This window comes from Lissotriton helveticus, chromosome 2_2 (genome assembly GCF_964261635.1).
Source record: "Lissotriton helveticus chromosome 2_2, aLisHel1.1, whole genome shotgun sequence".
NCBI classification, from domain to species: domain Eukaryota; kingdom Metazoa; phylum Chordata; class Amphibia; order Caudata; family Salamandridae; genus Lissotriton; species Lissotriton helveticus.
This window is the reverse complement of record NC_136060.1, coordinates 323,487,091-323,508,514: the sequence shown is the minus strand read 5'-3', so window position 1 is coordinate 323,508,514 and position 21,424 is coordinate 323,487,091. Positions and strand designations below refer to the sequence as shown.

Here is a 21,424-nt window from a genome sequence, read left to right as displayed (position 1 = left end):
ATGACTTCCAAGATTGGTGCTGCATCCTTCACTACCGGATGATGTTATTCTGCACTAGCTGTCCAGGACGGTCTCCAGAGGTTGTCACAGGACTTCCAAAATTTAAGAGGATGAGCAATTGCAGGAGGGGCGACAAAGGTTTCTGATGGAAACAAGGAAACTGAAGAAGATAATCGGAAAGAGGAAACTTAGCAGACAGACGACAAAACTAGTGAGCAAGACAGCAGAATAGCTGAGCTGGGAGTAACCGACCGAAATGTTGCCGCCATCTGATGCTCCAACGCTGCCAGAAGACACCGGCATCACAGAATCACAGAGAGAGAGAACTGCTCTGGGAGCAATGCGACTCAGTCCAGCTCCCCCAGAGAGGAGACGGATGCTGAGATTCCCACTGCAGCTGCCCAGGAGAGTCATGGTCACAGGCAAGTGCCCAACACACATTTTTTCACCTTTAGGAGGTAGTGGGCAGGAGTATGTGCTGCACGATGTGATCGATAGAGAGCTGGGAAGACCATTCTCTGAATGTTGTTTACACTGATACCACAGGTGTGGTGACAAGCACACACGGAACAAGGCACTAACTTTAAAGATTAAAGATTAACTCCTTGTCCTTTCTGATACATTTTTTAGGGACACCTTATGCCCCCTACTGTGCTCGGAGGGGAGGACCAAAACAAGAAAAGAACCAGCTTTGAATCTCTATTCATAGAAGAACCTGCACCTGATATGCATTACCCTTAGTCTGTCCTATAGGGTGAGCCAAGAAAAGAAAATAGAGAGAATACAAAAAAACAACATACCTGAAGACTGGGGTTATCATTCAAAGGCAAGGGCAGGTGGGGTGAGAAACCATGGCGTGGCCACACCGCTCAATCCCAAAACACATAATTACACTCCCAAAAACTCATCTTCGCAACATGCCACATAATTCCACACCATATAATACCACTCCACACATCCCACATAATTCAATACAACACCACACATTTCCAACCTACACAATTCAATACCACGCAATTCTACACCACACAACATACTCTCCACATAATACCACTAAATACCACATAATTCAACTTCACACAATTACACTTTACTCAGTACCACATAAATGCCCCCACAAAATATCCATTGTGTGCCAGAGCAACAATTCACATAAATACACTCTACACCATGCTACACAATTTAACTCAACACCTCACAGTTCCACGCCACACAGTTCACCTCAATTCATCTCCATTCCACACCACATAATGCCACTCCAAACCACATAATTCCACTCCACAAAACAATTCCACAACACACCACATACATCCAATTCACACCACAGAATTCCACATCATGCCACAAAATTCAACAGCCCACTGTATATTTCAACTCCACTACATGCCACAACACACAATACCACTCCACATATTTAGACTCCAAGACACACAATCCCACTCCACATAATCCCAGTGCACTTAATACCATATAATTTCTATCCATATATTTTCACTACACATCATGTCACATAATTCCACTCCACAACTCACATTTTCACGCCACACAATTCTGCAACAAGTAATTCCAATCCAACTACAGAATTCCACTCCACTCCATAGCACATTTACAACACCAATTACTCTTCGATTTGCCGCAACCTATTGACTTTGCCTATCCTTGTTATACCTGGTGCCTATTTTGTAGTGGAAGTAACTTCTGGAGCTTTACCTCTGCAGAACTGTTTGGAATGTCCTGCCTCCATGTCCTGGCCACAGTCTCTTTGCAGGCACAATAGACAGGTGTGAAGTCCTTTGTGTGAGAGCTGAGGCAGGGTCTTTGAAGTGCAAGTGTGACAAGTGACAGCTTCGCCCCTCTCATCAAGTCAAGATAGACCATCCTGCCAACACCCTGACCCCTATGGTGTGGCTGTCTGAGAGTAATAAACAAATACCACTGCCAACCATACCTAGTCATGTGTGGTTCAGTGACAGGTTGTAGGCACCAAATTGTTAGAGCAAGAAAATTGCAACTTTCTAAAAGTGGCATTTTCATAATTAGGACTTAAAATCTGACTTTACCATTAATGCGGGTTTAAAATTAGAAGTCCTCAGACACCAAACATGATATTCCTACCTGCTCTCAAACAAACATCATTTATTAAATATAATAGGGTAACACAATGTTATCCTATGGAAGCGGTAATCTTTGCCATAATAAAAACAAATGTGAGAGTTTTTCACTACCAGGACATGTAAACCTTAAAAGTACATGCCCTATGCCCCATGGGCTGTTTAGGGCCTGCCCTACGGGTGACTTATGTGTATTTAAAAAGAAGGTTTAGGCCTGGAAAAAATGTCATCTTACCAGGTTAAAATGGCGTTTACAACTGCACACAGAGGCTGAAATGGCAGGCCTGAGACATTTCTTTATAAGACTACTTAGGTGTATGGCACAATAAGTGCTGCAGTAACACTAGTAGCATTTAATTTACCAACCGTGTTATATGACTTCGCGAAGGACTTGCAGGTAATTAAATTATAAAAAAATTTAAGTAGCGAGAACAGGCAGTTTATCTCTGGCTACCAGTGTTAAGGTGTGCAGAGTCCTAAAGCCATCAGAAATGACTTAGGGAGGCAGGAGAGTGAAGGCAAAAGATTTGGGGGTGGCGGTGTAGAGAAGTCAAGTTCCAACACATATCAGTAGGTCAGTTTGAAAAATTGGGAATCACATGCATCACAAAATGGCCAGCTTAATGAGTGTTCATCAGGCAGGTTACAATGTGCAGCCCCCTTGATTGGCTACAGACATTGTGCCCTGCAAGGGACAGGAGACCATCATTGCTGTGATTGCGCTTCAAAACTTTTTTTGAAACAGCCTGATATCCTTGAAGGAAATAGGGCTGTTTATTTAATAAAAACATTTTGAAAAAACGTAATTGACTGTGGCCAGTGGTTCCTTACATCAATGCCTACTCCCCCAAAGTTGCCACCCTAATTCCAAATGGGTGACAGGGTCCAAAATACATCTCTTCTCCTTCGTGAATCAGTTACCATCTCAGCTTGAGAGTCGGCAACTAACATTAGTTTGTGACTGAAACTGTAGTTGCTAGCCATTGATACAGACCTTAATGATGCACTATTTGGAGGGATGCCCAAACTGCGGTTTGGTAGGGGTCAAAAAAATCATTTTGGGAATCAAAAAAAGTTTCCAATTTGCAAAATGGTGTTAGTTCATTGGAAAAGGGTCTTTTTGTGGTTGAAAATCCTTTGATTATGTGCACTGCTGGCTTATTACAACTGGCTTCAAATTTCTACCTTTTTCCGAGGCACATATGTGCAAGCATATTTGTCTCAATCTGACAGCATCACATTAAACCTAATACACCTTGTATTTCATAAACTAATGTTCATTAATTCACAGATAGACTAATGTTGGTATCCTGGCATCATAACAAATATGAGACCTGTACAATAAAAAAATATTTAGTATGAAAGGTATATCTTGAAATTAGGAAAACCTAAATGTTTACACATAAAATGCATACTTTGGAAATCATGTAAATAAACATGTTTAGTTGTGCACATTTCAAAAAGGGAAAATACAACTTCAATCCTTTAACGAACTGTTTATGTCTATGTGTTAGCAAAACATTTGAAAGCAAACAATGATACAAATACAACATGAACAGCTTACCTGTAAAGTAAGACACACTGTAAGCAATCCAAAGAAGAACGCCATCAAACCAAACCCTCCTATCAGAAGAGGTCTACGTCCAAGCCGTTCAATGGTCAGGCCCTTTACAAAAAATCAATGATAGTTTAATGAAACAAAGTATTCGTATTTGCATTTATATAGTGCTTACCTACCCTGGAGCGCTGTGTAGTACAGTGAAAGTGTAGTTTACCATCATTTCTGCAACAGAGTGCCTGCACTTCTGCAACAGAGTGCCTGCACTTTTTAAAATTGAAAGGGAAAATACCTGCACTTCTCAGCACTGCTGCAATACATTTAAGGAGAGTGTTCAGGCATTTATCAGCAACAAACAGGTACAGTGGATAGTGAGTATCAGCTTCTATATTTCCATTTAAACAACAGGCTACAGGTAAATTGCACTTGGAAGGTAAAGCGATTCAGCACTAGTGAAAGCAGTCTAACTCTCTGCAAGTGCTTCAAGTGGACATGTAAGGGGAGATGCCAGGGAAGGTGTATATAATTCAAACTGGAGGTTGTGCTTTCACTGGCTCTGATTAGCACAACAATTCCAGTGCAATTACATGGGGATTAAATCAATGGCGAACACAATGTGAAGTCTATTCTCACACCAGACTTATCCTGCTAGGCAATGGCATAACTTAAACTGAAGCCTCCCTCTGTGGGCCCCTGAGACAGCTACCCAAAGAGCTTAGGCCCATATTTATCATTGTTTTACATCACCCTTGCGCTGTGGAGGGCGATGCAACACTAAAGTCAGATTCATCAAGCCATGCAAGGCCACCGCATGACTTGATAAATCTGGGGTAATACAAGGCAGCATCAAATGCCGTCTTGCATTACCCTGCGCCAGGGAGGCATTCCACGGGTGGAGCGTGGGTGTTCCATGCATGCAATCATAGATTTTAGCATGTTCCCAGATTTAACATTAGTGGTAGACCGAAGTAAAAATGCTACACCTCCCGAGGGGAGGAGTAATGAGGAGAAATATCTTTATTTCTACTAGTTTTTTCCTTTTTTTCTGTGGATACTGCATTCTGCACCCTTGCACCATGGTAAGGCAGCCAAAAGTGTGCCTGCGCAAGGAAAGGACAGGAATGCACCAAATGATGTTAAATACAGTACATTTCTGTGCCTTCTCTTTCACACAATGCAGCAGGGTAGCTTGCTGCATTGCACAAATGTATGATGTCGCCTTAGTGTGCACAGCAGGGGCAATTAGCATAGTTTCCAGTTGTTTTCAAGTTATTCAGCCAAGTAAACGTTGCCTGTGGTCGAGTTAAAGAGCTTGGATATTCCCTTCTCGATTACATCAAAACTGCTGCCAAAGTGAAACTAAAGCAAAAAAAACAACAACAAATTAAACCATAGTATTTTCTGTATGCAAGAGGTTTAGCTCTTACCTTCTAAAAATAAAACTTGGAAACGCATACAATCAAAGACTGTATTATACGAGAGGCAGAGACTGTACATACATGTGAAAACTGGTCAGAAGCCAACAGCGAAAGCCTTGAAATACTATCCGATCACTTTGGACTGTCAGTTAAATAACATATGCCCACTAACCTTTAAGGGCACATATATTATTCATTCCTTCTCTCACTGAGTGATTTGCTCCAAATAGGTTGAAACGCAAAGAGCCCTGAGCATAGCTGCCAAGGTTTCAGATTGCTATGTGTGACATTTTTTTAATTTCAGTGCAATTATGAGTGACATTTCAACGATTATGAGTGACAATTTTTCATGAGCAAAACCAAGCAATGAAGTCCATGGGAACGGATGAATATGACAAATTATACCCTTTTGAGCTGTGAGAAACTCTAAAAAAGATCTTGAAACTGCTGCAGAGCACCTGAAATTAAAGGTTGCTATTGATCACAAAACGTCTGCTTTTTATAACCAGGTGTTCTTTGTATTCTGGGATTTGTGTGCCTATGCATTATGATAGGAAAGGAGAAAACTATTATTCTCAGAATGCAAAGTGTTTAGGATTAACAAGTCAGGATTCACGGTGTTACAATTCGCATAAAAAACACAACAGGAAGCAGCTACGGATCGGCCACATTTGAGTACTTGATGTCATGTGACACAGAGAGTAATGTAAACCCTTCTCCCCACCAGAATAACCACAAGCTTCAACCAGGCTTTGACTGACCCAAAAGCAGCAGCAATTGCTGCTCAGAGTGCATATTCACCTTCCTGCCAGCAACAAGAACGCAAGCCTGACTGGGGTTGGTCTGGCCTGAAAGGGCGAGATTTTGATCGATACCTTATCTCTATTGATCCAAACCTCGATCTGGTCGACTGAACCTTTATTGCCTGTCTTGGAAGGAAACAGTACACCTATCTGCAAATTAGTTCACCCAAGAAAGGACTCTACTCTCAAAGATCACGGACAACTTCTAGGTTTCAAAAGTTTATTGTAAAGATATAATGAGCTGCAAATACAAGCATCTCAGAATGAGATTCACGAGATACACAGGTCCAATTACATACATGTGCTCTCGAAAAGCCCTCAGACGAGCAACAGAAATCACTAACACAAGTTCTAAAAATAGCAAAGCTATCAGCATAGACGCATATCTCTCCTTCATTTAGGTTGGAGGAAAACAAACACAGGTTAGGCGTCCCTACCCTGTTCTAGATGGTATCCCTACTTAACCAAATCCCAACCTAACAAAGGTGTCAGCAATGAATGACCCCCAAGGGAAGTCACCCACTCTAAGTCTCTTGGTGAAAACCTAAAGTTCTCCAGTCATGACCCCTCACTGCCTACCCATCCGCTCTCTAAAGGGTCCTCAGGTCTCTGCTCTAACTCCACCCAGGGGTGCTGTCCCTAATACAAAACAGTCAACAACATTTGAGACGCCCCTTGCGAAACGCCTCTCACGTGGTGCAACTTCAGGCTTTTTCCATGATGCTTTGTATTGGGCCTCAGACGTTAGAGTTGACCTTGCTTCTCAGTCTCTTCTCCGGCCCGCTGATACCCCTTAAACATTCCAGAACCCTCCTCCATGTCTGGGCCGTCTACTGAACAGACCTCTATTCATTCACTTATAATTGGATCCCCCCTTTCCTGTTGCAGACAGATATCTGCCGCCAAGAACCCAACTCTCATAGACTTCTAAAAAGGCTTGCAACATTTCTCAGCCCAGACATGTACGTATAAATCACTGCTAAAACATTTCAGGCCTACAATATTTCACATTATGATTATAGCATTCAATTTCTTCATTTAATTAAAGCATGTTAAACTCTTATTCTATTATTTAGAAAACATTACTCTAAATCATGGCCCATTAATGCAATGACCAAAAAACGTTAAACAATCTGTGTCGTGAAAAGAAACACCTTCCCTTTTAGCTCCAGCTCTGGCCCTGAGGCCTACCACGTTCTGCGTTTTACCACAGACCATCTTATATGTTAACAGCTACACGACATAGATTCAAAATAATCACGTCTAATAAAATCATATAATGTCACACATTTCTGTATTAGTTCCACTTCTACTTAAATCTCTATATTAGCTATATATTTAGAATATAATTTCAGATACTATTAGCACTCATGGCATTTCTCATCATGACTTGTGCTTACTATAGGTAAGTGTGATGTACTCATACATTTATATCAGTTTGCGCTCTCTCAGTTCCCCCCTTTGATGACCTCTCGGGGTCATCACTAACATTTAAACTGCAGTTATTGCTGGCATTCTCTGTGCTTCCAGAGCTCTCAGGCTCCTGTACTGATTATCTTGTATGGCAGCCAATCTCTGCAACTGTTCTCTTTGGGCCCTTTCTGACCTTCTTGCTCTGTACCATTTGAATACCCTCACCAATCCCCACAATACTATCCCACAGATCAATATTATGATGATAGGCTTTAGGATATACCAAATAAAGCTTTTGCCTAAGGTGGAAAACCACCCTCCAACTGTACTCATTCCGTGGCCCACCTTTTCCCAGACATTTTCTCTACTCAAGTCTTCGATCTCTTTGTGTATATTAGTTATGTTCTTAATAACTTTCTCAAGGGGTTTTGAAAGGTCTGGAATGTAAGTGCAACATTCCTGAACCTTCAAAGCCTTACAGACTCCGCCCTCTTTTGCTAATAAGACATCTAATGCAAGCCGATTTTGAAGAACCATAGCCCTTATCGATTGCATCTCTCCTTCTACCAGCATTAAGGACTGAGCAGTGCTGGCAGACAACCTGTCGACAACTGTTGCCAGTCGTCTAATTTTAACATCATTAAGGATTATTCCCAAAAGAGGGAACATAGCTCCAAAGACATCTCCAACCATTTCTGCATCGCCTAAATCTCTCCTTCCCCTCGATGATGTCTGGCCCTCAATGATCAATAAGTCTTGTGCATGATATATTTTGGGGAAGACAATTGCCAAGTAACATGATCCATACCAGTTGTCAGGTAGTCTCACGTAAGCATTTCTTCCACATACAAAATACACATTTGGAATTACTTGCATTCCCTTCAGGAAATCCTTAGTGTAGTACTCTAAATTAAAAGCATGTTCACAGTCAACTTCACCCACGTATACATTTTCATAATACGTTTTGGCTCGGTGAAGACATAACTTTCCTTTCTGCGCTTTATCTAAAGCTATTGGACCACTACTACCCTTTCTCTTGTGTGACTTCTCTTCCTCGGTCCAATCTAATTTCCCTTGTCCTGATTTTTTCAAAATCTTTTGTCTCCTGTAACGATCATCCACCTGCCCTATGAACTTTTTCTCGACTTCTGACACCTTGCATGTCAGATTATTTCTACGGGCATGTGAAGTATCTAAGGTAATCCAAGGAATGAAGAACTTGGCCAATCTGTCTTCACTCTTCCAGTAATCCCATTTATTCATCTGCTTATAATTCGGGACTTCTGGCAACACAGAATCATAATTGGAGAAATAGTATTCAAAACTATCTCTCTCATAAAATATACTAAGCAATAAGCTACATGTAATGCCATATGTCAGAGGGAGGTGATGATATCGAATTCCTTCATCTACAGACGCAGGCAACTGCATGCAGACGTAGCAATCCTTAACCTCCATGGCATCCACGTATTCATACAAAAGTTTAGCATAAGCATTTGACCTAAAGTCTCCTTGGGACTCGTCTACATGTAACCTGCGGGCTTCTGCAGCCAATAACGCTTTCTCTTGAGTGTTTTCCCTTTTCTCACCTGCAACAGTGGGTGTAAGTGTTACTACAGAATTCGCATCAGTTACCTTTACCTCTTCCTCATGTCCCTTTACATAAGAAATTGTTACCACTAAAGCTATTAATATTATCACTCCTACTATTAGTGTACCTATTATACATTTAGCTCTGCGGTTCGGGGTGCCGGCCTCCATTTCGTCAGACAATCTAGCTTTTCCCTTTCTCTTTGCAAAAAAGTTCTTTTCCTCTCGTTCCTTTACAGTCTCTTTCAATCCTTTTTTGTCTTTAGAATCCACACAGCTGGAGGCTGACAGCCTTTTTCGCAAAAAAGTCCTTTCACAGTTCAAAAAGACAACCCTAGCCCTTCTCCATCCACTCAAGGGGTTCCCTAAAATTCTCTGCTTCCTGGGCGCTAGGTAATCTTCTTTTCTTCTGCTTGCTTTATTTACAAAGTCCTTTAACAATCGACTATTAGATTTGTGGTTGCAGCTTCAATAGCATAGTTCAATATTTCCATGCGAAGAGTATGCTCTTCATGTGCTGTTATCGTGGTACCAAAGTCGGGGAATTTCAATTCTGTAAGAAACATGTGTTTTAACTTGCTGAGGCGGGGAGGTCTGGGGAGCACGAATGTTAGTGACCCTTCTTGTTCGACACCGGGTACCAACAGTTGTATTTCCACGGTGATAATGGGCTCAGAACTGGACACCACCACCGCTCGGATCCTCCCTGTCTCCGGTTTCACAGACATTTGTCGCCAGATATGTCCACTCAGGTGTGGAGTATCTTCTGTTAGGCACACGCACTCTTCTTGACCTTCTTCGGTCTGGTGCTTCAGCGCCCTGAGCACCTTCTTCTGGGTCTGAGTCTTCTGATATCGGAGGAAGGGTTGCTTCTGGAGTTGACCTCAGGCTAGAACTTCTTCTTTGCGGCCAATTTGCTTCTCCACGTGCCCTTCTACTCCTTCTCCTTCTGGTCTGTTCTCGCTCTCTTTCAGACCTGTCAGGGTCAGACTCGTACTCCCAGCTGTCTTCTCCTTCTGTAGCGTCTTCTGTTTCGCTGTTGTACTGACCGTCCTCAGCTTGGTCAGACTCGTTCCCTGCTTCCACTGGCACCTCTACAGCTTGGCTAGCCCCCTCTATGGCTTCTTGGTCCTCAGCTGGACGTCCATCCGAGAGAGGAGCTGTTTCCAGAGGTGCTGGAACCCTTTTCGTATGCGACGCGTGTATCCAGTTGGGCAGGCCTCCCACCTTTACAGCTGTACTTGTGATCAGGATGACCTGGTAGGGCCCACGCCAACGAATATCCAAGCAGCTTCTTCTCACATGTTTCTTCACCAGGACCCAGTCCCCCGGATACAGGTCATGGCAAGGGCCCTGGCACGCTGGAACCTCTGCAGCCTGCACCTGAAGGGACACAGAACGCATGGCGTCAGACAGCCCCTTACAATAGTCCAGGATCATATCATCTGTGATATTTAACAGTGCAGTAGCTGGAATAGATGGCAGTCTCATTGCTCTCCCCATTAACACCTCATGTGGTGACAACCCTGTTCTTCTGTCTGGGGTACTACGAAGGCTCATGAGTACCAATGGCAGGGCGTCAGGCCAACTCAGGGTCGTTGAGGAGCAAACTTTCGCTATTCTGGACTTGATCGTGCCATTAATTTGTTCCACAATTCCTGAGGCTTCTGGTCGGTAACTGCAATGGAGCTTTTGGTCGATATTCAGTGCAACACAAATCATCTTCACAAGCTCGCTGTTAAAATGTGTTCCCCTATCTGATTCCAAAAAGGCCGGCACCCCGAACCGAGGGATAAGTTCTCTAAGCAGTAACTTAGCCACTGTGAGGGTGTCGCACCTACGTGTAGGGTATGCCTCAACCCATCTGGAGAACACACAAACAACCACCAAGACATAGCGGAGGCGGTTGCATCTTGGCATTTCAATGAAATCTATCTGCATTCTGTTGAATGGACCTCCAGACCTTCCTATGTGACTTAGTGCAACTGGTGTTCTTTTCCCTACATTCAGCTGCTGGCAGGTCACACAACGCTGGCACACTGCTTCTGCTGCTATTCTAAACTTAGGATTGTACCAAGTCTGTCTAAACACTCTCAGCATAGCATCTCTCCCTAAGTGTACGGGACCATGTATGAGTCTAGCCATTGGACTCACCATCTCGTTGGGCAACACTGCTCTGCCGTCTGCTGAGACCCAAAAATGAGTCTCACCCATTACACATCCTGCCTTTTCCCATGTTTCCTTTTCTGAATCAGGAGCATTTTCTTGCATGGTTGACAATTCATCCCAAGTATCAACAGTTTCCAGTATCATGGCTAATTCAGTTCTCACATTTATTCCACCCACATCCACCTCTGTGAAAGAGTAACCTTGTTCTGCGCAATACCGCGCAACTTCATCAGCATATCTATTGCCTTTCGAAACAAAGTCCTCATTTTTGGTATGTGCGATGCACTTTACAACTGCGATACTTGCTGGACATTGCAATGCTTCTAACAACAAGCGCACAAACTCTCCATTGCGAATGGGAGAGCCTGAAGAAGTCATGAACCCTCTTTGAGACCATAACTGCCCGTAATCATGAACTACCCCAAACCCGTATTGGCTGTCGGTGTAGATGGTGACTCGAATTTGATTGCCTGCTAAGCAAGCACGTGTTAGGGCAATAATCTCGGCTACCTGAGCGGAGTGTACTCCTTCCAGGCACCCAGCTTCCACAACTCCTTCAATTGTACAAACAGCATAAGCTGCTCTCAACTGCCCAACTTCGTCTCTTACACATGAGCCATCGACAAAGAAAACTTCGTCTGGGTCGGTCAGTGGCTCATCTACGATGTCGGGTCTGGGTTTGGTGCATAGTTCAGTCACATCGAGACAGTCATGGTCTGTATATTCATCATCATCATCAATATCATTTGGAAGTGGCATTAAGGTAGCAGGGTTCAAAACAGAGCATCTCTTGAGGGTCACGTTCTCTGCAGCAAGAATAACTTGCTCATAGCGCGTGAGCCTGCTATTGGTCAGATGCTGTGTTTTGGTCCTGGTCATCAACAGTTCAACAGAATGTGGCACGCACACCTCTAACGGGTGCCCCATGACAATATTTTCACATCTCTCAATGCTGACACCCGTTGCAGCAACGGATTTGAGACATCCGGGCAACGCTGCGGCTACTGGGTCTAAAGTAGCTGAGAAATAAGCAACTGGTCTACGGGCATTCCCATGGATTTGGACCAACACAGACAACGCACAACCTTCTCTCTCACAACAGTAAAGAAAGAATTGTTTATTGTAATCAGGCATTCCCAATGCCGGAGCACGACACAGGTCCTCTCTCAGCTGTAAGAATGCCATCAAACAGTCTTTGTCCCATGGTACCGGATCACTCACCTCCTTGTGCGTCAGTTTTTGCAAAGGTTTTGCTTTCAGTGAAAAGTTCACGATCCACTGTCGGCAATAACCCACCATCCCTAGGAACATCCTGACCTCTCTCTGGGTCTGAGGCGCATTCATTTTCATGATCGCCTCTATCCTGTCTGGTGACACCTTTCGTTTGCCTTTCTCAATTCTGTGTCCCAAGTACTGCACTTCTGTCAGGCAGTACTGCAATTTTCCCGGGGACACCTTGTGCCCATTGGCAGCTAGGTGATTTAACAAAGCAATGGAATCTTCCCTGCAAGCTTCTTCTGTTTCTGACGCCACAAGGAGGTCGTCTATGTACTGGACCAGAACTGACTTCTGGGGCAGCACTAGACTTTCAAGATTTTTCTTCAGAAGCTGGTTAAAGATCGATGGACTCTCTGTATACCCCTGAGGGATACGACACCATGTTAGGACGCGATTTTCCAGCTTAAATGCGAAAAGAAAATGGCTATCTTCGTCCAAAGGGATCGAAAAGAAAGCCTGACAAAGATCTATCACAGTGAACCACTCTGCTTGGAATGGAATCTGAAACAGTATCACTGATGGATTCGGTACCACTGGACAACATGAAACGACTATGTTATTAATCTTTCGAAGGTCCTGCACTATCCGAAATTTCCCATTTGGTTTCTGCAGACCCATAATCGGGGAGTTACATGGACTACCCACGATTTCTTTCAGTATTCCCTGTTTAATCATGGACTCGATCACGGGTTTTATGCCTGCAATCGTTTCTGGAGTCAATTTATACTGGGGTGTTCTTGGGAACTCAGCATGCGGTTTCACTACAATTTTCACTGGGTCCACCCCTTTGACCAATCCAATCTCTTCCCCAGTGAAATCCCATACCTCTGATGCCACTGTCTCTCTCAAATCCCAGGGAAGCTCGTCTACTGTCAAAGTAGGGTACAGCTCCACACATATTCTTGAGTTTGCAACTTTGAAATCTGCATCATCATCATTAGTCAATACCTCCACTCCCTGGGGTGTACAATATATAGTACAATTCAATTTGCACAACAGGTCTCTTCCTAGCAGACACACAGGGCTTGAATCGCAAACCACAAATTGGTGCTCATCGCTGTACTTCCCTATTTTCACCTGTACCGGTTCTGTCAATTGGCTGGTTATTCTCCTGTTTGCGACCCCTACCACCTGTATGGTCTCTCCAGACATGGGCAGGTCTGGAACTGCAGCTGATCTGATCGTGGATCTAGTGGCTCCTGTGTCCACCAGAAATGTCGTAGGGCACCCTGCTACTTCTGCTTCAACATAGGGTCCCCTCTGATCTACCTCTAAGGCTGCCCCAAGGGTGCAGTCTTCTCTTTCCACTCTCTGTCCGGTTAATGGGTCCACATAATAGCACTCTTCACCTTCCACAAACAGGGGCATTTGTCTATAGGTCTTACCCATACTCCCTACTCGAGGAGGTTGCGGGAACTGGGCTCGGGGAGGAGCCCCCCCCCCTTTGAGCACCTTTCCTTGGTATGGCGTCGCCCCTCTCATAGGTGCGCTCTGGACCTCTTCCTCCTCTATCTCTTGCTCTCCGATCTCTACATTGTAAGGGCACTCGCGTTTCCAATGCCCCAACTCGTTGCACTGGTGGCACCTAGTCGTTTTCTTCAAGGTAGCTATGTCTACTCTGGGTCTAAAGGTAGTACTCTCCTCATTACCCTTGTTCTGACTGTACTGCTTCTTACCTCCTGTACCTGTCCCTTGCTGCTGTTGTTGCGGTCCCCCCTTTCCTGCTGCCTGCAATTGTACCACCATCAGCTTCTCTTTTAGTTTCTTAGCCTTGGAGTCTACCTCATCACAGCAGTACCTGGCATATCTCAGTATTTCATCTAGGGGTCTACTTTGCCAACAAATCGAGTGTTGCTGAATCATTAAACTAATATCCGGTCTCAGTCCCAGGACGAACTTGGACACGAATTGCCCTATGTCCTTTGGATCCATTACATCCAAGCCGCTATACTGTTTAAACGCCTTCAGCAATCTCTCGTAATATTCATGGACTGTCTCTTTGGGTTCCTGTCTCGTTCTGTCTATTCTGACCCAATCTATGTCTTGCATTGGCACTTTTTCTTTCAGCCAAGTCATCACTCTCTCGAATTTTGCCATCACGATCTCGGACGGCCCATTAGTCCTAGCATCTCTCTCTGGCTCCGTTGTGGGCCACTCAGCGCTAACCTTGCATGCTGTCCACAGATCTCCTGGTACTACAATGTCAAACAGCGTGTTCAGATCTATCCATAGGACTTTTGAGATCTTTACAAACCTCTCGACTTGCTTGTACCACTCCACGGGGCTCTCTCGTAACTTGGGGAAAGATGTGGTAAAAGCAGCTAAATCTCCCCTACTCCAAGGGACATGTACATAGCTCCCATTGGCAACTTCACGCAAAGGGTAAGCTTCTATTCCCTGCTGTCCTGGTGTTATACCAATCATGCTTCTTCTGCCGGTCCCTTTCTTGGACCACCTCTCTTCCCATTTATCTAGTGCCCTCCATGTCCTTATTCCAGTAATCAATTCCCTTATGTGTGTTTTCAGCCCAATCGTTCTCCTCTCATCTAGATCTCGATCTGAGTAATGTAGCCTGTGGTTACCCTGTAATGCTTTGGTTCTTGACAAGTCCACCATATATTTGCCTGCTAGTTCGACTAACTTCTCATGGACTGCTCTCGCCTTTCGTGTGATGTCCTTTGCCATATACAGTATTTCATCCTGTTCATACATTTCCATTCTTTCTAAAGGCAGGGTACCATCTACCATGTCATCCAGATCTGACCTTAAGCTGGAGACATCAAGTCTCTTGGCTTTTATCTCAGCTCGCAATATGTCTTTTGAAGGGGGCTCACTGGTCTCCCTACCATCCCAACTTCGAGCTCTGCGTTTGGGCTCAGGAGAATTAATGGGTGGCCTCCCTTGCTCCCATCTCTCCAGGTCCCATGCTCGGCCATCCAATCTTGGAAGGTGATGGAACACGGGCCTTTTATCCCTACTCTCTCTCTGCCCACTCTCGTCTTCTTCTCTCCTCTCACCGCACATCTCTCTGTTATTTTCCCTCTGGTCGCTACACTCCCTTTGCCTCGTATCGCTCAGTATCCGATACGATCCTTCCTGGTTCCCCATATTCCCTGGGCTGCGCTCATTTCTGTCATCACAGGGACTATGGTGCGACCTCTCACAACTCCCATTCTGTTCTCTGGTGCCAGGCACACAGTGTGGACACTTAAAGCTGTTCCTGTACTCTTGCGCTCTCCTCTCCCCTTCACTGAGTATTGGGCACGCCACCCCTTCACTCCCGGGGCCCCCGTTTTCCAGGTCTGTTCTACCTCCATTTCGGGCCCAATGGGTGACTCCCCTACTCCCTCTACAGTCCCACTCCGGGCTACTCTCCCCAGCCCCGCAGTGAGTTCGTGCTCTGCTGTCCTGACTTTCCCTTTCTGCTTCTGCAGCATTGATGCACTTTTGAGCCTTCACTGCCTCATCCCACTGCTTCATGTACTCATTTAGCTCTTGAAAGGATTTTCGTCCAGATCCCCTCAGATCCATTGGCCATCTAGGGCCCCCAGGATCTCCTCCTGGGTCCCCTGCTGTGTGCATCGGGGTACTCCACTCTCTGGGTATTGGCATCTGACTTGGGGAATTAGTGGTATCGTTCCTCCTTGCCTGCTCTGCTCTTTCTCTGTCTTTCCGTTTCCGTTCTTCCCCTTTTGCTCTCTCTTGGTCATATATCGATATTATAGGACCTATGGTAACAGGTACCTGTAGTGCATCTGGCAATGGGTAGGATGTGGCGCTTTCCGTTTCCGGCGCTCTTTGTACCACAAACCTACCGACCACCTGTTGCACCTGACTAGGCTGGAGCAACTCTTTCTTTGGCTCAGGATCCCACTCTGAACTGGGAAGCGGTCTATGCTCTCCTGCATTGCCCCCCTTTTCTCCTTCAGTATTCTCGACCTCTCCCCCTGCTCTATTATACGGGGGTGGCCTGTCTGTCAGTAATCTGTTTATCAGGCTGTCCTCTGTTTCGCTCTCGTCATCTTCTTCTATGGGGCTTTTATTTACTGGCGCCTCTAACACTGGGTACAGTTTATTTATTTCCAAATTATGCACTCTCCATCTTTTAGCATCCGCATCCCACCTGGCATCCTGTACTGCCCTTACCGAGCGTTTCACCCTTTCTTGTCGTCTGTTCATATTCCTTTCATGCGCTGCCCTAAGCCATGCTTCAAGGGCTTCAAACTGGGTTGGTCTAGGCAAGGGTCTCTTTGAGGTCATGACTGATTTCAATCGATGTAACACCTCTAATCTGAACGTCCCGTACTTCGGGAACGTCAGTTCCTCGTTTCCTTCAGTAATCTTACTCCACTCTGATATCCAAAGGATCGTATGCAACCCAACATTTACAGCCATATAACGAGCTGGCGTACCCTCCGGCGGGGCTTCTTCCCCTTCATACGATCCTCTCCTCTCTTTCTTAAACAGCGCTTTCAACCATTTAAAACACTTCATAATTATGCGCACAAAATCCAGCCTCGCTACTCTGTTTACTTCCTGATGACAATCCACCAATCCTGTCGCGGCTTTGCTAGCTTGGCCTATCACAGCGCGGTTTTTCTCCTGTCGGCCAATCACGTCGCGACCCTGTATGACGTGTTCGCTAGCTGGCCTATCACAGCGCGGTCTTTCTCCGGTCAGCCAATCACTGCGCGACACCACCTGACGTCTCTTTTCTCCGCTTCGCAGCAGCACCCCTCCTTTCTCAACTCGTCTCCCGGTTATGCATGCGTCCCATTCATACACTGAAAAATGACTACTTCCGACCAAGCGGTCACTTCTCTCGACTGTACGTCCACAGTCTATCTGTAATTGTCAACACAACTGACGAGATGTCTATCGTCTTTCTGATAGGTTACTTACACACACAGTAACTTCCGACCAGCGTCCGTTACTCACGCACTCACTCTTACGTTCCCCCTATCTCGGTCTCTCGGGTGATCAATGGTACCTCATGACCCCCTTCACACTAGTTGACAATTACTCTGGGTGTCCGATACACCCGAACCACTTAAGCTCTCCTTGAACTTAAGATTTCCACCGGTTGCGCGCGCTCACAACCTGTTCCACAGTCACTCTACAGACAACATCCTCTATAGCTACCAACTGAAAGGGCGAGATTTTGATCGATACCTTATCTCTATTGATCCAAACCTCGATCTGGTCGACTGAACCTTTATTGCCTGTCTTGGAAGGAAACAGTACACCTATCTGCAAATTAGTTCACCCAAGAAAGGACTCTACTCTCAAAGATCACGGACAACTTCTAGGTTTCAAAAGTTTATTGTAAAGATATAATGAGCTGCAAATACAAGCATCTCAGAATGAGATTCACGAGATACACAGGTCCAATTACATACATGTGCTCTCGAAAAGCCCTCAGACGAGCAACAGAAATCACTAACACAAGTTCTAAAAATAGCAAAGCTATCAGCATAGACGCATATCTCTCCTTCATTTAGGTTGGAGGAAAACAAACACAGGTTAGGCGTCCCTACCCTGTTCTAGATGGTATCCCTACTTAACCAAATCCCAACCTAACAAAGGTGTCAGCAATGAATGACCCCCAAGGGAAGTCACCCACTCTAAGTCTCTTGGTGAAAACCTAAAGTTCTCCAGTCATGACCCCTCACTGCCTACCCATCCGCTCTCTAAAGGGTCCTCAGGTCTCTGCTCTAACTCCACCCAGGGGTGCTGTCCCTAATACAAAACAGTCAACAACATTTGAGACGCCCCTTGCGAAACGCCTCTCACGTGGTGCAACTTCAGGCTTTTTCCATGATGCTTTGTATTGGGCCTCAGACGTTAGAGTTGACCTTGCTTCTCAGTCTCTTCTCCGGCCCGCTGATACCCCTTAAACATTCCAGAACCCTCCTCCATGTCTGGGCCGTCTACTGAACAGACCTCTATTCATTCACTTATAATTGGATCCCCCCTTTCCTGTTGCAGACAGATATCTGCCGCCAAGAACCCAACTCTCATAGACTTCTAAAAAGGCTTGCAACATTTCTCAGCCCAGACATGTACGTATAAATCACTGCTAAAACATTTCAGGCCTACAATATTTCACATTATGATTATAGCATTCAATTTCTTCATTTAATTAAAGCATGTTAAACTCTTATTCTATTATTTAGAAAACATTACTCTAAATCATGGCCCATTAATGCAATGACCAAAAAACGTTAAACAATCTGTGTCGTGAAAAGAAACACCTTCCCTTTTAGCTCCAGCTCTGGCCCTGAGGCCTACCACGTTCTGCGTTTTACCACAGACCATCTTATATGTTAACAGCTACACGACATAGATTCAAAATAATCACGTCTAATAAAATCATATAATGTCACACATTTCTGTATTAGTTCCACTTCTACTTAAATCTCTATATTAGCTATATATTTAGAATATAATTTCAGATACTATTAGCACTCATGGCATTTCTCATCATGACTTGTGCTTACTATAGGTAAGTGTGATGTACTCATACATTTATATCAGTTTGCGCTCTCTCAGGCCTGTTTCGATTATTGCCTTCACTATTGCTCACTATTCTGCAGCAGATCACAGGAAGGTCGTATTGCACCCAGCCACTTACCTTTAGGGTTACCACGAGGCTCTTTTTTACTGGCATGAACAGTATTTTATTGGCCTGGCTGTTCTGAGAAGCCCCGAAAGTTGATATTTTTCCTCCTATCAGTGCATTCTTTAAAAAGTAAAAATAAGAACACTTTACAGTGTTTTGGAGCCGCGAAGTTAATCATAACTGACTCATTAATAAAGTAAAGACAGAAAGTCCATCGTAAAATATATACACTTTACAAAGAAATTTTTTTAAATCACTTTCAGTCCTGCTTGAGCCTGAAATCGACATGAGCAAATGTCTAGTATTTAGCAACCTTACTTACTAGTGTGAGGTAAATGCTGAAGGTGCCTACTTGTTGTCTCCATTCAATTTGTGCTGGCGTCCATAGCAATGTAGGCAGGGGCTCCGGCAGAGGCTCGGTCTCTCGTTGCACAAGGGCAATTCGACCAGTGGCAATGGGGGCATCAGTCCAGATTTTCGAAAGTTAGTGACCCCAGTGGTGCTGATTGCTGCTTCAGGGAGAGGCTACTTGACCCCGGGGCAGAGGAGTCGAAGTGCACAGACTGCGGACGGCCTGCAATGCTGGTCTCTGGTGCAGAGCCGAGTACAGTAGCGCAATGATGTCTTTTAAAGACAGTACTCGGGCGCCTGGTCACAGCGTAAACGGACAGGTGTGCCCCAGCACCGGGCGGACTGGCAGACAAACAGTTAGCAGATCCTGCTTTAGCCAGCCTTTGCCCACTGGGCCCCTCTGGCTTCTCCATGGCAATCAAACATGCAGAGCAAATGTGGACTGAAGGCCGCTCTGTCCCACGTGGGACCCGGCCCAAACAGGATGTGAGGGCCCAACTACATGGATCGTCAGACAGCGATCTCAGTAAATAAAATTAAATTCAACAATCAACTGAGTCGCGGACTCCACAGACTGACATTCATTGAAGGCTGAGGCACAAAACATAGGTAACAGCCAGGGTGCACGCAATGGTAATCTTTATTTCAAATACGGCTCCACCCTATAAATCAGTTACCACGAACGATGCGGTCTGTCCCGGTCGGCGCGAAACTGCCCACCCAGCCCCGCAGCCACCAGCGTGGCACAGATGACCTGCCTAATTAAGAGTCAACACACAGGCAACCCTATACAAATAATTACCCTGAGAGCGGTTGGCCCCGGTCAGCGCTCCGCTACCTGCCCAGCCCCTCAGCCAGCGGCCCAGATCATCACGCCAGAGATGCAACAGACTCTGACACCATTATGTCGCATCTGAAAATTGAGTGATCACCAACATACTAAGACTTCAGCTCTACACAGGCAGTGCACGCAGGCGAAGATAACCGGCAGCACGCTAATATTAAACAACGTTTTATTAGAAGTGAGAGCGATATCTCACTCCACTGACTTACTTTGAGAGGCGAGAAGCTGCAAACTGATACAGGCCGACCGCCTCGTGGCCACAACCACTCCAGCAGCATGAAGATTCAGCAGCAGAGATGCACGGTGGTGTGTTCTGGCCTGGGATTTAGCCGTCACCGCAGTCCTGTCCTCGGGGTTGGGTCAGGTTTGCCGCCGTTTCTTGGACCCGAGCAGCCCTCGCGGCAATCATTTTGGTTTGCCGCTGGCGCCCGCGTTAGTCCAGGCTGGGGCCTGTTCATGTGAGTCTATCCTGGCGGGGCCGAGTAACCGCCACTCGAGGCACAAGAGTCAGCAGCAGTGCAGCTAACGGTGCACCATGAGCGGCATCATGACACACTGTGACCAAGTTGAGCCTGCTGTATAATCTGCGTCGTCGTCCTGCGTGCCGCATGGGGCCGGACGGGTCGGGACCCCCCCTGCGCCCGGCCCGGCCTGCTGCTGCCTGGTGTGCATGCCATGATGAGCGCAGACCGTACTAACTTTCTGTTGGCGGCCAGACGTGACGCGGGAGTGCCGCACATCCGGATTTAATGATCATCCCGGCCCCCTGCTGACACGTCGGACGGTGATCATAATTGGCTGCACTGTGGAGGCAGCCCGGCCCCTGCGCAGTGTCATCATGTGCCGCATTCTGTGTTTGCGCTGTTTCCAGGGCAACAGGCAGCTCTCCAAGTCCTGGCAGACAGAAGTGCAACTCGATACATTTGTAGCGCCGGCTCTCAGAGAGCTGCGGCGCAGTCTGCTGTTACTTACTGTTTGGGACACAGGCGGCACCTCGGAGCAGCAGAGAGCCACGGTTCACGGGCACAAGTGACAGGCGCCGTTGGCTCGCAGGTCACGGTAATGCGTGACATTTCATTTCAGTGCGGTGATGCGGATCACCGCACTGAAATGCGTGGGTGTCACACGTGTTGCGTGACGCTTGGCAGGACTGCCTGAGAAGTAGGTGCAGCAGACGCCGCAGTGACACGACAACAAGCTGGAGCAGCGTCACAATCTTTTAAGAGTGATGAAGCTACTTCTGACTCAGCAACAGCCAACAGTGAAA

General features: G+C 45.7%; 1 protein-coding gene across 3 annotated transcripts in view; it reads right to left on the bottom strand.

Annotated features, from left to right (window-relative positions):
* SLC2A9 (solute carrier family 2 member 9) overlaps positions 1-21,424 on the bottom strand; it is a 2,336,117-nt gene that overhangs the window by 718,043 nt on the left and 1,596,650 nt on the right. For all 3 annotated transcript variants that reach the window (XM_078678475.1, XM_078678476.1, XM_078678477.1), the window contains one exon: positions 3,676-3,777. In XM_078678475.1, the coding sequence (XP_078534601.1) occupies positions 3,676-3,777 (102 nt within the window). The remainder of the gene's footprint in view (positions 1-3,675; positions 3,778-21,424) is intronic.